The sequence below is a fragment of the Lampris incognitus genome, chromosome 6 (genome assembly GCF_029633865.1).
Source record: "Lampris incognitus isolate fLamInc1 chromosome 6, fLamInc1.hap2, whole genome shotgun sequence".
NCBI lineage: Eukaryota > Metazoa > Chordata > Actinopteri > Lampriformes > Lampridae > Lampris > Lampris incognitus.
In genome coordinates, this window is record NC_079216.1 from 60,055,667 (window position 1) to 60,070,964 (window position 15,298).

The 15,298-nt window shown below is 41.9% G+C and overlaps 2 protein-coding genes across 3 annotated transcripts in view; both read right to left on the bottom strand.

Annotated features, from left to right (window-relative positions):
• Positions 1–1,779: 1,779 nt before the first annotated feature.
• On the bottom strand, positions 1,780–3,001 carry c6h15orf61 (chromosome 6 C15orf61 homolog). 2 transcript variants are annotated; one of them, XM_056282148.1, is made up of 3 exons: positions 2,712–3,001; positions 2,189–2,584; positions 1,780–2,089 (listed from the first exon to the last, which is right to left on the bottom strand). In XM_056282148.1, exons 2-3 carry the CDS (start codon positions 2,529–2,531, stop codon positions 1,962–1,964), a joined length of 471 nt encoding a protein of 156 aa, XP_056138123.1. In that variant the 5' UTR covers positions 2,532–2,584; positions 2,712–3,001; the 3' UTR covers positions 1,780–1,961. The 2 variants fall into 2 exon arrangements, with proteins under 2 accessions (XP_056138123.1, XP_056138122.1); XM_056282147.1 differs by having other exon boundaries at positions 2,189–3,001.
• A 437-nt stretch (positions 3,002–3,438) lies between these two features.
• iqch (IQ motif containing H) overlaps positions 3,439–15,298 on the bottom strand; it is a 29,902-nt gene continuing 18,042 nt past the window's right edge. Inside the window, 7 exon segments of the mRNA XM_056282473.1 lie at positions 3,439–3,525; positions 3,765–3,873; positions 5,593–5,654; positions 5,803–5,925; positions 7,199–7,357; positions 10,677–10,963; positions 11,288–11,408. Of these exon segments, the coding sequence (XP_056138448.1) occupies positions 3,439–3,525; positions 3,765–3,873; positions 5,593–5,654; positions 5,803–5,925; positions 7,199–7,357; positions 10,677–10,963; positions 11,288–11,408 (948 nt within the window).

Here is a 15,298-nt window from a genome sequence, read left to right on the forward strand (position 1 = left end):
CTTCTCCTGTACCAGCTGTTCATCTAATTGTAGACCTGAAATCTGAATGTTGCTATAATCTAGTGCTATTGTTTTATGGTTGTGGGTAAGAACTAGAGTTTGGACCTTAAAGGTGAGGTATTGGGTATCTGTAAGACTATCTTAACTATTGGTATTAAAGCCTTTTCATATGGCATTTGTGAAGTTTTTAAGCAATGAGGGTTTTTTGACTAGACTGGGACTAACCAGTTTACTTATTGGCAGCCATAGTCGAGCATATACTCTGAAATTACATGCAAGACATTCTACATACTTAAGCATTAACAGAACATGTTGTGAAATTATTTGATGTTACTTGAATATACAATATACTAGTGTCATTTTCACAGAAAGGGCACTAAGGCTTTGCAATGAAAGGCTTTGGATATCTGGATATCCTCGGGGGAAATTGAGAAGGCCCTTTCCTGTTTCCGCAATGCAATGCCTCCGTACACAAAGGAAGGTCCATAAAGACATGGTTTGCCGAGTTTGGTGTGGAAGAACTTGACTGGTCTGCACAGAGCCCTGACCTCAACCATCCAACAGCTATGGGATGAACTGAAAGTTAATAGTGATCCAGGCCTTCTCACCAACATCAGTGCCCGACCTCTATAACGCTCTTGTGGCTGAATGGGAGCAAATCCCCACAGCCATGTTCCAAAATCTAGTGGAAAGCCTTCCCAGAAGAGTGGAGGCTGTTATAGAAGCAAAGGGGGGGACCAACTCTATATTAATGCCCAGCAAGCACATATGAGCGTGATATTCAAGTGTCCATATACTTTTGGCTATGTAGTGTATCTAACAATATGTGTGTTGGCTGAGGGCAGCTTGCATCAATAGTTTTGGAGCAAGTTGTCACATGAAAGAAATTGTGACAATAAGCAACCCAGCTCTTCCAGGCCCCAGCTCAAATCCAGACCTGCCACATACTAGCACCAATCCAGCCAAGCCCAGTTCCTATCTCAGTACCACAAGCACCAACAGTTGAGCTTGCAAAGCCAACACTGGCCAAGAACTACCAACCCCAGAGGACATCCCACCATATCCTAATGTTGACCAACAGAAAACAGCTCTTTGAGGAAGGAACAGTGTGGAAACCCCATACCCACTGAAACACCAGGACAATACTGGAAATTGAAAGCACAAATACCTAGCAAAAAACTGTTTAGAGAGGAATGCAAGGACTTCTTTCAAAGAATACTCTATCTATAAAGTTCAAGGAGGAACCTAAAGAACTTAAAAATTCTCATAAACATCATTTGAAGCGGAGGGCCTTGTCTGTGTGGAGCCTTTCTCAGACAGTGGTCCAAAAGAGACACGAGATTAGCATAGCAGCTAGTCAAAGGAGGGCAAGTTTCACAGTTCATGTGTGCCAGAACTGTGCCTTGGACTTGAAGGTGATGAGTTCGATTTAAGTGACTTTCTGTCATTGCAGTTTGCTTTCATTGGCCGTCACAAAAACCTTCCTTTTTCTTAAATGCCTGAGCGCCAGCTTCCAAGGCAAAACAGTTTTGAATTGTAGCCTTTTGGCTTTTGAACTTTTTGTCGGTTGGAATATTAGTATTTCATTTTCAAAAATTAGAGAATTCAGCTCTAACCCGGTTAACCCCAATTAAAGTGCACTAAGTACACACTCTCCAATTATTCATAACCCCATATTTTAGTAAAAATGAAAAATCTAAAGGATAAACTTGTGCATGAGTTTACAGTATATTCTTTTGACATGAAAAACAAGTGGCTGTGTTGTATTGTGACGGGGAAGTGTCAGACAGTGTACAAAGTATGAAATCATACACTGTTGTGATGAACAAATGTAATAATGCAATTGAAATTACATTTAATTGGTGAACATTGATGAACACTGATTGAATTATACAGCTATAAATAAACAGGGTCACAGTATTTAGATTTTAATTACACTTCAAGAGTCTTAAGTTCTTAGTTCAGAACTGTGCTCCTTCATCCTCCTTGTAGGCAAAGTAGACCGTCACAGGTCCAGCACTGGTCTGCACAGTTTCTGCAGCCCCCACCACCAGCCAGCAGCCTATACCATAGGCTAAACAGGGGATACCTGTAACAAACGGACACATTTTGTTCATGTATAATGATTTAATAAACAAAAGCCTGGTACTTTGTACAGATCAAACAAAACTCTAAACCTCGTACTGACCTAGATTGATGACTTTCAGCATGGTGAAAAACTTGTCCTCGAAGTCCAGGTCCTGCGGAGGTGCTTTGGTGCAGTGGTATTTAATGAAAGGGAAGCAGCCTGTTCTTAGTATATGGTAATTAGCTCCTTGGACACTCCAGTTGAAGTTTGACCGTCCAAACTGATCATTGTGAACAGCACTGTAGCGGACACAGTATGAGGTCCATGGTGGCAGTCTACGTTGCATCAGGTGGCATGTCAAAACCTCGGAGGCTGTGGGACGGGACCCAGTCTTGCCAAATGTACTTGGAAACAGTGCACATTTTAAGAAAATACGGTGAATTGCCCTCAAAACTGCCTTCATAGCTCATTCCTCAAGTGCAACAGGTTCTCCTCGCTGACGTCTAAAACAAGGAACTGCAACAAAAACATAATGGCTCATGTTTATGTAACCCCCCCCCGTTCCTTAGATAAAATCAGCAACAAACAAACAGTCTGCTGAGTCAAAGCCAAACTTGAGGACGGAAAGACCGAATGATTTTACCCCAAAAACGACCTTCTGCCTGCACCTCAAATGATCCGTGAGAGTCGTGGAGAGAGGCACGAGCAAGTTGGGCAATTTTAGGACCTTCCCAACGAGAACAGGCACCTATCCCTTTTTTTCCCCCAAATGTTTTTTTAACGTGGCTGTGCTAGCGTTATTAGTCGATGTCAGGTGACTTATTAGTTTCGACTAACGACCTTAACAGGATATTAAACCTTCCTCGCTGACCTCCACCACACAGGACTGCGTCTACTTGTGCGCGTCCTCTCGTATGAACGCAGTAAACCGGACGCTGCTAACCAACACTGCAGCCCCGGCTCGCTCTCCCCCCGCGTACGTCTCTTAAACCCGTCCGACTGGAAACGTCGTCCGGCTGCATTTTCCTGGATTACGACGCAACTGACCAATTCCTTTTTAAACGACCGGGATAAAAAAAAAACCCCAATAAATAATATTAATTCATGCTGGTTCCTGGGTGGAAATGATCTCGTGCATAGAGCAATAAAACGAGGAAGGTGCTCAGTCAAGTTTATTTTTTAATCTATCGGAGCTGCTTGATGAGACCTAAAAACTTACAAAACCCTTCACTGTTAATAACCTTTCAGATACGGACAGAGACTCCAATCAATCCGATAAACGCGGCTCGCTCCATTTTCAACAGCATCGATCCGCCGGCGCGTTGTGGTTCAAATAATCACAGCGTGATTTATGTAAATCCGAGTCGACATCAGGCAACAGCTTTGTCATCTTCCACTGCTTGCACTTTGTTCTGGGCGGTCGTCCGTGGAATATCTTCTAGTTCCTTGATCAGGTCCTAAAATGATTACAAGAAAGGTTAATTTACAACATCATTAATAAAATCATCATCCACGGCTATTCCACATGACCAGGATCCCTCAGAAAGCCCTCTATTATTACTACTTTAACATTCATTCATTACCTGGTCAAACCTGTCCTAGGAAAGAGCATTCACGCTGGCTGCAGCTTGATTGAATGTACAATGTACCCTCATGATGTAGATGACGTGAGATCGTTAGGTCATTAACACGGTACCTTGAAATTGGTCTCTCCTTGCGTTTTAGGGGATGATATTTCCTGATGAATGACTGACAGATTCCGAGCAAAGGTCACTAGGGCTCCCTGGAGATCCTCCGAGATGCTTCTATTAACAACACCCCAAACAAACGAGTTTACTAATGAGCCCCTCGCCGCCAGCTAAGAAACAATCATCTTGTTGATCTGGTGGTGGTGGTGGTTAAATGAGAACTTTCATCTGACTGCATCCTCGGTCTTCAGGGTGAGAAGTGAGTACAGCTAGATTGAACTGTTATTCGGCTGCAGAATTTGTGCGATAAATATCTTAAATAACCCTCCTTTTATAACCTGCTATAGGGATTACGTTTACTAAGCCATAGGTGACATCTTAATTCTCTAGAAGTGCCTCTACTTTCAGAGAACAAAACTCTTGGAAATGGGGATATCGCAGGGATTTAGTTTTGTCTGGTTTTTTTTTTTACAATCTCCAGCAGTGCTCATGATATATAGGTAGTAGATAGTATTTATTTGTTTATTTTAGTAAAGTAACGTGCATGCTGATGAGCTACAAATAAGTGATCAATGTCAAAAAAAAATTTTAAATTTTTTTTTATTTTGAGATACTTATTAATCCCCGTGGGGAACTTATGCTCTGCATTTCACCCATCCTAGCTGTGTAGCTAGGAGCAGTGGGCAGCTGCCATGCAGCACCCAGGGACCAACTCCAGTTCGTCTTGCCACGCCTCGGTCAAGGGCACAGACAGGAGTATTAACCCTAACATGCATGTCTTCTTTTTTATGATGGGGGAAACTGGAGCACCCGGAGAAAACCCACCACAGACACACAGGATGACCTGGGATGATCCCCAAGGTTGGACAACCCCGGGGTTGGAACCCAGGACCTTCTTGGTGTGAGGCGACAGCGCTAACCACTGCGCCACCGTGCTGCCCAAATTACTTTATAGGATCTGTTTTAGAGCCAAGACCAGATAAAAAGGGCTAGTTTTTGCTCAGGGACAGTAGTGTGGTTGTGTCTACTGCATCTGGAGATGTTTGTGTATCCCTGCTGGCCTAGGATTAACTATCCCACCAGGAACTACACCTCTGCTGTGCCTATTCTCTATATCCGTGTAAGATTTTCCTCTGTCTTAATGACTAAATGATCAAATGTCACTATGATGACCTTTTTTCTAATTTGGTTACTATTTAAAGTACATTGTATTTCATCTGAATGTATGAAACGTGCCATATAAATAATAGGGCTGTGTATTGGCGAGAATCTGGCGATACAATATGTATCACGATACAGGGGTTACGATTCAATATATCGTGATATATTGCAATACTGTAAGAAAGGTGATAGATTGCAATTTCATAGGCCTGTGTTCTCTGTGCTTATGCTACTTCCTGTCTCAGTTTACATTGTTGCGTTGGAGTGGAAGAGTCAAACGGCTGAAGATAGATTACAACACTGGTATCTAGCAGTCATGGGGTTACACACAGCACAAAATATTTGTCATGAACCTTTACATGTAAACAATTAAAACTCGATATAGTGGTTTTGAGAATCGATACGGTATCACAAAAGATAATATTACGATACTCGAGTGTATCGATATTTTCTTACGCCCTTACTAAATAACAACTGATAGACTGAATTTGACTAGACTACCCATTCTCCCATCAAAAATTAGTAATTTTGTCACCTTTTTAGGGCCACTTTTAGAGTGAATTACACAGCCAAATAGGGGAAAGAAAATGTGTGGCTAATCGGAAAAAGCCATTTTTCCAATTAAATAAGAGTAACTGTAAAAATAAATGTTACATGATATAGAGAAGTACTTACACCATCCCAAGGCTATGTCTCTCACTGATGCCATAAAGAGCAAAACCTGTCCCTCGCTTCTTCTGTAATTGAATACAAGAGTCGCATATTCACTGTTACAAAAGGAGTCTGTTGATGTAAATTAAATTCATCATGTAATGTGTTGCCAACGTTAGCAATATGTAATTGGGAAGATGTGGCCGATCAGTTCACCCAAACAGAATGTTTTACCTTAACGTCAAATCCGATGCCCTGAAACTTGCACATCTTAAAGAAAATATTACGATACACCATAGACAAGTTGGCGTGAAGCAAGCGACTCCCAATGACAGCATAGCGATAATCTGTGGCAGGCTAAGAGAAGGAAGAGAGGAGGCAATTAAAAAATAAGAGACATGGTGGGGTGAATGATTGTTGGCATTAGTTATTTTCATTAGACTTATTTGTGGCAAAAAAGGAAATTGCCCTTTCATGTATAATTGTATTGTGAACTAAAATATAACTGACACGGCCTGAGTAGAGATGGCTGATCCCTGAATCTTTGGGGTCAGTACTGAGTTTGGGGAGTTTGTGTGATTAGTGAACATGATGAGTGTGGGGCACATGTGGTAAACTGTTGGGACTCTTTTAATTAACTACCGGGAGGAACAATTAATGTTTGGAAGACACCCCAAATACAAGAAACACTTAATTGTACGATGCCAATCAAAAGAATCACACTTTTGGGATCTCAAATTTTCTTACTTATCAGAAGACAACAACAACAAAAAAAATCACTAGTGAACAAAGAACAATATGAAAAATACTTCCCTCAAAAAATACACATTTTAAGAATGTGTGTGACATAAATAACGCTAAAGAGGTTGATTACAGATGGTGGGGCTCATTGGACAAAATTGTGCGAGGGCCACAGACACCTTTGGGAGGCAAAAGCTAGCAGGATTAAGGCCCCGTGAGCTCAGGAGATGGCCCATAACTCACTGTGATGGCTGCGTTTCTAGTTGTCAAACACTGGACCGTCACACAACAATAAACGTGTCCAGCGGGGACTTAATTGTGTTTGTAATCTGCGAGCCCCTAATGATGGCCGCCGCTAAAGCCATTAACCAGTGCGGTGGCTGAAATGCTGCCCTAAAACACCAGGCCACCAACTAAATGAATGTTTGATAAAATAATACAAGTCGCGGATTAACAAGCGTAAAGCCAGGCATGCTGCTAATAAAAGAAGTCTTTTGTTTAAGGCCCGGCACCAGGTTGATGAGGTGTTCAGGCATGCATACACATGCATAATGAATATGGTATGAATTATTAATGTGTTGATTATTTAGGCTCATCTATCAAAATGATAATGAATCCGGCACCTAAACACCAATTGAGCCCCGTGCGTAATTACAGCATTTAGTTGTATTTAACAAAAATGAATAGCAAAACACTGATCAATCTTTACGATTACTCCAGTGGTGGAATAATTAGCTCTGAAGGCTCTGCTTTGTTTTCGGCCAGGCAGTCACAGTTGAGTCGAGGTTAAACATAAACTGTATATTTCCCAGAAAACCATTAGGTTAGAACAAAACCGCTTTTCACTCTTTAACAGTTATCTTAAATAATGCCAGACGTGAAGTGATACTTTAGCTGCTATCTGATGGTCAGAAGAGCTCTCCTTAATTGGCACCGGCGCTTCTAAACAACACGTGTGGCAATCCAGCTTTCCGCCAGTCGCAGACAGCAGCATCTGGGTCATGGCCAGCTGGTTACTGTACTTCAGGTCCAAGTCAACAGCCCACACCTGCAAACGGAAAAGCATAGGATCCATGTCACAGCGAATGTAGGGGGGGGGGATAAATAATTTAATTCAAAGACCTTTATCAAGAACTAGATAGAACAAGGCCAGTACCTTTTCAGTCCTTTCAATAGTATCCACGTTGAGAGGCAGGGGGGAAAGAAAAGCGTTATGAACAGTTTTAACTATGAAGAGACCGGGTATTTTAGTTAGGTATTTTTCGGTACTTGAGATATGGAGACACAGAGGAAGTCCTTCCCTGAGTGTGTGGATCCAGTCTGCCCAGGGCTAGTTGGCTCATGTCTAGTGAGAAGCTAACTTCAGATATGTATGGTAAATGGCATCATTATAAGTATATTAAGGGGTCAGGTATGGTCATAGCCCTCTGCTTAAACAGGGCTAATTTTCTTGATAATAATCTAATAGCTATGCCCTTTCTTCAAAAGTGGCAAATAAATCACCAGTGAAGGAGTTGTTAATAACTAAGTGGCAGTCGGCTGCCTCCCTTTGCTGTTCCTATTTGTCAAAGTAAACGCTCCTGCCACTGAATGCAAATAGCCCGCCCGCTACACCACACACCACCACACAGGCTGCAGCCTGACGCTTTATCTCTGCAAGCACATGGACATCTGACCACAACACTGGCCCGACAATCGTTTTCCTCGCATAGTTTTACTCAAACGCATAATATTATGAATCAACAAAATGACCGTTGCCAGCTAATTAAGCGGCACATGCTTGGAGAACCAATTTGAAAATGACAAAAGTGTCTGTTGTTAACCAAGGTTAACATCTCCCTGAACAAGTTTAAAAAGCACAAAAGCATGGGTACCATTGTGATTTAACAATGTTGTAACACTGAACTGAAATTATTTTTTCCTCATTAGAAAAAAAAAGGCGATTATCTGTGACTTTTGCTGGCAGTCTCAAATTATTTTTGTGAAGCTCCAAAAAAAAAATCATGCAAAAAATATTTTTCAGTACTTAAAAAATGCCATTTTTGAAAAGAAATAGTCTGGGCATTGTCTTTTTTTTTTTTTTTTTGCACCATGCAACATGATGCAGACTTTCTGCATCATTTATTTATCTGTCTTATTTAATTTGGATAATAACTATGCGGTTCATCCACCCATCCATCCATCCATCCATTATCCAAACCGCTTATCCTGGTCTCAGGGTTGCGGGGATGCTAGAGCCTATCCTATGCAGTTCAAATCTTCAAAAACACACACAAACAGAGTGAGACACGAAGAAAACATATGGGACATGGGACATGAAGAAAACATACGCACATTTGGACATGTAAGCGCAAGTCAAAGCAACAGCCAAAACTGCAAACTACATACATGTCTGGCAACAGTTCAGCAGCATATACTGCACTGAATATACTCTAGTGCGAGATGTGGCTGCCAGTGCACTGAAGAGGCTCTAAGCTGCAGGCTGGTACCCGGGACTGGGTAACGGACATTCCATGGAGCCATTCAACTACACAAACCAAAAATCAAACCCCGATGTCCCATTGTCGCTTTTAACAAAGCTGTGGGAAATATAAGCCTGGATTGTAACTGTTTTCTGTTGCCTTGCATTTTCATTAAAAACCTTGATGCTGCAGCTGGGGCTCCACTGTTCCACAATGTGAGGAAAGACTGAAAGGGCAAACATATGTGACCCACTTCTCCCCGTCAAATAAAGTAGGCAGCTTTTAGCAACAGGTTTGAATCTAAATTGATGTTTAAACCCAGACAGTTTTGCCAGTGTGGCCGTCCTCTGTCTGGGCTCTGTGTGTGTGTGTGTGTGTGTGTGGGGGGGGGGGGTTAGTATGACTACATGATTTAGATTAGAAAGCTCACACTTCTGTTCAGGCACATGCTGTTTCAGTCTATTCTTAATAACGTTGTGCACCAATCTCATTCGATTCATGGTCACCGTCCCAGCCAAAATTACATTTTTGGTTGCCATGCTCCATCCACTGTGAAAAGCAGGGCCGTTTCTGTGACGTGATAAAAAGCATTTCATATACCACTTTAGTTTACATTAGATTTAAGCCATAAATTTAAGTTGTTTATCAATTTAACTGCACAGTTCTATATGTCTGAGATAATTTCACAAAGCTTTGGCACTATAGTTAAAGCTTCTTTTGTTTATATGAAATTCTGAAACGGACCATCGGCCGTTGGGTGTAATGAAGAAAACTCGGAAGCCCGTAGACACAGCTCTGCCAGCAGAGTTTCTGTCATGTTTTTTGTTTTTATGTCAAAACAACCAAAATTAGGGCTGGCTGAAAATGTAGTTCAATGACAAATACTTAGAATTTCGAGACTGGAGCTGCTTTACCTTACAGGCTGTCTGCAAGCGCTCAATCCATGAGATACTACCCCCTAGTGGCAAACACACATCAGCCCTGACTGACCCCAGGTTCTATCTGGTTGTAGATCCTCTATGAATGAATACAATATTGACCACAAAAAAAAAAAAAATAATATATATATATATATATATATATATAAAACAAATAAACAAAACATCAAATAGTAACTCTATTCTCAAAGGGATGGTAATAAATCGTTTTGTTTTGTGATGGTGTTTTGCGAGAGGAAAAATAGAAACCACAGTTCCTACAATTTGTCCTCACTCAGACCCTTTGCAAAACTGCAAAGTAGTTATGGTACTTTCTCCACTTTATTGTGAGCTCTGTGTTTTATGGACCATTTTGTAAACAAAGATATGGCATTTTGCAGCTCTGGATCAATAGATAGTCAATTTGGCCACATGCCGGGAGCAGAGGTTAAACCATCATAAAGCAGTCTATTTCCAATATCATAAATCAAGCAGGTTTCAAACTAAAACTAAATCCTGACAAATGAGGTAAGATGTCTTGTTATAATATCAAGACAAATATGATGAAAGCACGGCAAATAACCAGTCAGGGGTTAAAAACTGACGGGGTGTCCCCGAGAAGCAATCACTTCACTTTAGAATGACCTTTTGTTTGAATGATAGGTGGCTCTGAGTATGTCGGGTGTCGTGAGGTTAAAGGACAAGACTTAAACGGTGGTGAAATCAGTGTATTGACACAATAAGACCTGACAGTTTATTAGACGCCCCTGTGAAACATTTGGCCCCATGCCCACTGTTTGCCTTGCCTGTTTCACAGGTCCCTGGGGAGCAGTAAGGGAGGCATCTATCTACTCATGTGGATCCTTGACCCAGCCAAAAAATTGATCTCTCTGACTGGTATGGTAAAATGTAGTGTGCAGCAATAGCCTGACAATAAGTACCCTGGTAGTATGAGCTTAAACCTCTTCTTGTGCTGGCTGTGTCTCACCTTCTGCACCAGGGTGCTGGGGTCCAGGAAAGTGACCAGGTCCAGAGAGACGTAGCCTGTGATGTGGTGCTGAAGGCAGGCTCGACCCACTCGTGTGCAGATGGAATGCAGGACATCTGGGCGTACCGAGGTTTGGGGGACAGAGGAGCCTACGGTCGCCAGCCGACAGGAGCCATGGAGTTGGTCTCCGCAGGACAACATGGTCACCTCACCCCCTGGCTCCAGCAAGAGATCCACTGTCAGACATGCCACGCTGTCTGCGGGGGGGTAGGCCTCCACCACCCCACCTGGAGACACAGAGGTTAGGGGGCAATGAGTGGCGCGTGGATACAATACAAACAAGGCTGTTTGGGGCAGAGTACCAAAAAAAACAAAAACAAAAAACACCTGAGCTCTCGCATAATGTTATTGTGCTACAATATAAGCATTTCAAACATGGTAGCAACAGATATTTAACAACCAACAAAAGTAACAGGAGAACAATCTGGTTTTTGTCTGTGCACACAGGAAACATCTAAGCACTAAAAAAAAAGCATGGAAAAATCGAGCTGGCGGCTTCTAAATGGGGTTACTGGTGAATAGCATTCAGTCTCTGACAATAGGTATCTGACCTTGCCTGAGGAAGGTCTTCAGGAAACAGGTCCAGTTGGGATAACATGAGGTTTCAGCAGGCTGGGCATGATGTGCCAGCCACTCAGGGACCTCATCTAAATATTTAAGCAGAACAGGCTCCTGTAAAAATTAAAGTGGAAATATTAGTATGTTGGGAACGGTCTTGGATTCAAGTTGGGGGCTGATCTATGGGCGCTTTGTACAGTTTTTTCATGCAAGTGCAGGCAAGCATGCTTAGGTGACTTTATTTTATCTCATTATCATAGCATTCCAAGTGTCAACCCATGTCGCTAGGAATGCCCTTGTATTATCTGGACGATTCCAGTAACGGAGTTATCCTTGAGACCTTTGGTGGCTGCCTTAATTTCTTTGTGGTGTGTCTAATGGATACAGCAAGCAGGTCTATCCATGAGTGACAACCTATTATCAGAAGGCCTCAGGAGTCTAATGGCTTTACCTCACAGCAGCGCAGACAGCACCTGCCCTCAATAACAACTCCCTCCACTGGGCGGCTGATGAATACCTAAGCTAACCACATCTATCCGGGGATCAATCAGGGTTTGACTAGGATCGATATTACTCTTGTTTCTGTAACTAGGAAATGCCATAATGGTTTTGCCATTTAATTATGCTGTTAATTGCCAACTTTTGCTGTAGTTGTCCCTAAAACAGCATGGTAATAAATGCACAGTCTCTCCCCTGAACATGCTGTAATGCAGTGAAAGTAGCAAACGTGGCTCTGCAAAATGTCATTTGAACATTTTGCCATACACCCTACATTTTAATTCAAAAATGCTTTTGTTTAGTGGGGACAAAGTGTCTAATAAGACGGAGCAGTTTATTCCTTAGTACTGTTAGCTGCATGGTTCTGGGTGCAATAAGGTGGGTGGTTAAAGTGGCAGTAGACAATATTTTTGCTTTAATTTATCATTATGGAGTAAATGTTGATTGCACAGTGTAATGGCTATAGAATAACGACACCATCGGTGTTTAGATTGGTTCCCTATAAGCCTCGCTTTCACTGTGCAATTCTGTCTGCCACCAGGTACGATTTCATGGGAAAACAAAGGCTCAATTTACGGCACAAAGGAAGTTCGACAACCATTGCGCAACCAAAATAGGAAGAGGATAGCGCTTGTGTTTTCCCAGGTAGCTATTCCCAGCAGTGGAAATGGTGGACAACCGAAGTGACAGTGGAAACTCTAACCGACAAGAGAAAAAGAACCCCGTTGACAGAGAGGGCAAAAAAGGCAAAGTGGGAGAGTGATAGAAACAGAAGGAAAACAAGTATGAACCTCTCAGATGGGCATTCACTTGATGGAGTAGGCTCCGGTGTTCTATCGAATTCTGTTTCCCCATTGAGATCTGTTTCCCCCTAGCCAAATGAAAGCGTTCGCATGGAAACAGGCTAGCTAATGGTTACAATTTGGTTCAAGTAAGGGTTAGGTTGAATTTAGGCTAGGGTTAGGATGAGGTTAGGTTAGGTTAATCAAGTATCCCGGTCTTGTATCGAACTCTGGCTAGGGGTAAACAGAACTCGACGGGGAAACAGAGTTCGATACAACACCCGGGACTTGAGCGGGTTCCAAACCAACATTCAGTTGGTATTCTTCCTACTGGATCAGTAAGTAACACAACCTGCCAACTTATTAATACTACCGGATGTTTTACTCTGCCTTTATCATAGCATGGAGATCAGGGTTTCTAGTTCCAATTGGGATTCGTACCGTTGTTTCTTGGTTTGGACAGTAGGCAGGCTGCCAATAAACAAAGCAATCCGGTCGTCTTTGCGACAGCGGCGCAAACAAGAAAAACACTTGAAAGTGCTGGGGGGGGGGGGGTTGAAAAGTTGTCTACAGCTGCTTTAAAATGGATTTCTTTTACAAACAGCTAAAATGTCTGCCTTTCTTCTCACCCAATTAAAAAAAAAGTCTAATTTCTAAATGGAAATAGTCTTTGTTCTTCTATCTCTCTCTAGAACGTCACTTTGTTTAGACTAGACTATATTCTGTCTGGCTACACTGGAGATGGAACTTCAGATTATGTTGTTGGTATTCCAGTCATGTAATAGCCATCATCATATTCAAGTACTGTAAAAGGCGAGGTCAAATGCTACACAGTGATTCCCCCCTACACAAGCCATAAAGCAGACAATGGCGCGGCAAAAAGTGTAAAGGAACGGTTGCCATTTTCAACGGAAGAGCAAACTCACCCTGAGACTTTGCCTATGCAGTTCACAGAAACAGCGGGGCAGAAAGAAAAAAAGAGGCGTTTGCAATAAATTATTTGGACTTAAACTGCGCACAGTACTTTGTGATAGGATTCAACCTTTGCTTGGTGTCCACATAAAGCAGAGCAATCTGGTCGTAAATAAAACAGATGTAGCACTGCTTCCTTGATTGCCATTTCTCCATTACGCTAGTGAGAAACAGTATTTCTTGAGAACACAGGGGCCATAATCTGTCTTGCCATAGACTTTGTATGCACATTTGTTCACTTAAATTGTGCCTTAACGCTGCCAAATAGATGGAGCAACACCTCGGCTTTAACCCCTGACAGCTCATGACTAGCTTCACATGTACAAACAATAATAAAATATGAGATACATCCTCATCATTTTACATCCCTTACCAGAGGCACTTATAAGGAGGAAAGCAAGCTGGTCACCACGGAGTCGAGACGTAACCGGAACGCAAGGGAAACAGAAAACCCGAAATTAAACATTCATCAAAAGTTGACTATGGAAATTATGAAAAAGAGTTAATCCGAGAGATTAATCAGGTTCAAGAAAACCAGTCCTCTTTGCAAACAGAAAGACTGCGCAATATGCAGAAGGACATTATCCACACAAAAGCCCCTCTTCCTCTTTAGCTTAGGTAATTATCAAATGACCCATTTCGTTGATGAACTTAACCTAAATAAGGTGTTGTTCCACATCTCTTTACACACAGCATGACAAAAAGAAATACTCCATCTGTTGACGCTATTAGGTGTCATTTTTACCCTCTTGTGCCTAATGATCCATATGCAAGCTGTGTGTTTGAGTGTTTAAGTGTGAGTGCGGCTCCCCTCAGGCATTGTGTGGGTGCAGATCTACACATCTTTAAACTCTCTCTGTGTAAATGCTGAAAGAGGCCTGGGGGCTTACCAGAGGCCAAAACATTGTGCTAGAGGCCACAGGCCTCACAATATTTAGACTATTCTCCTTCGACTTCCATGGTGTGGATGCCCCCCTCCCTCCTCCTCAAACCCCTCCAGCTTTTCTTTTCCATGGACGGGGGGGGGGGGGGATCAGCGAGATGGCATTGTACTAAAAGACCACATGGCTTTCATTTTTCTTTCCCTCTGCAAGTTTAGCCCGGCTGCTCCTCTTCACGCTGCGCCCCTTGACAATAAGCAATAATTAAACAATATGGAGGCAGTCTGCTCAAACTAAATCTAAAGCTACTCCCTTACTCCTTCACTCCTTTGTGAGCCACCGTTACAGAAATGGGACCTCCAATTGTTAGGCTAAAAACACCATAAAAATATATTTTAATTGTCACTTAGGGTTATTCTAATGTGAAGAAAAGGTTTTTGTAATGAGGTGTTAAATTATGAAATAATGCTTGAAACGCTTTATTCAATAGCTTTATATGCTATTAATATTTAATAAATTGTTATTATTCTAATGGCCATGGCTTTATACATCCACAAACATTAAACATTAAACATTAAACATTAGTATTCAGAATTGTGAGGATCAATCCTTTTCACTAGTTTTCAGTGTTCCTGCAGCACGGCCTACATCTTTTCAGCTAAGTGCCATCGTAATGAGCACTATATCTCTAAATATGGCACACTCAAGCATCCATCTAGTGTATCTGCTGTGAGTATAGGATGGCAAGGAGATATATATTGATATAAAATATTAACATGTTTTAATCTAACCAACAACATATTTCTATAGGCTTAAAATGTGTTATTCTTACAGCACCCCATGCAACCCAGGTTTAAATTGCCAGCTTGAA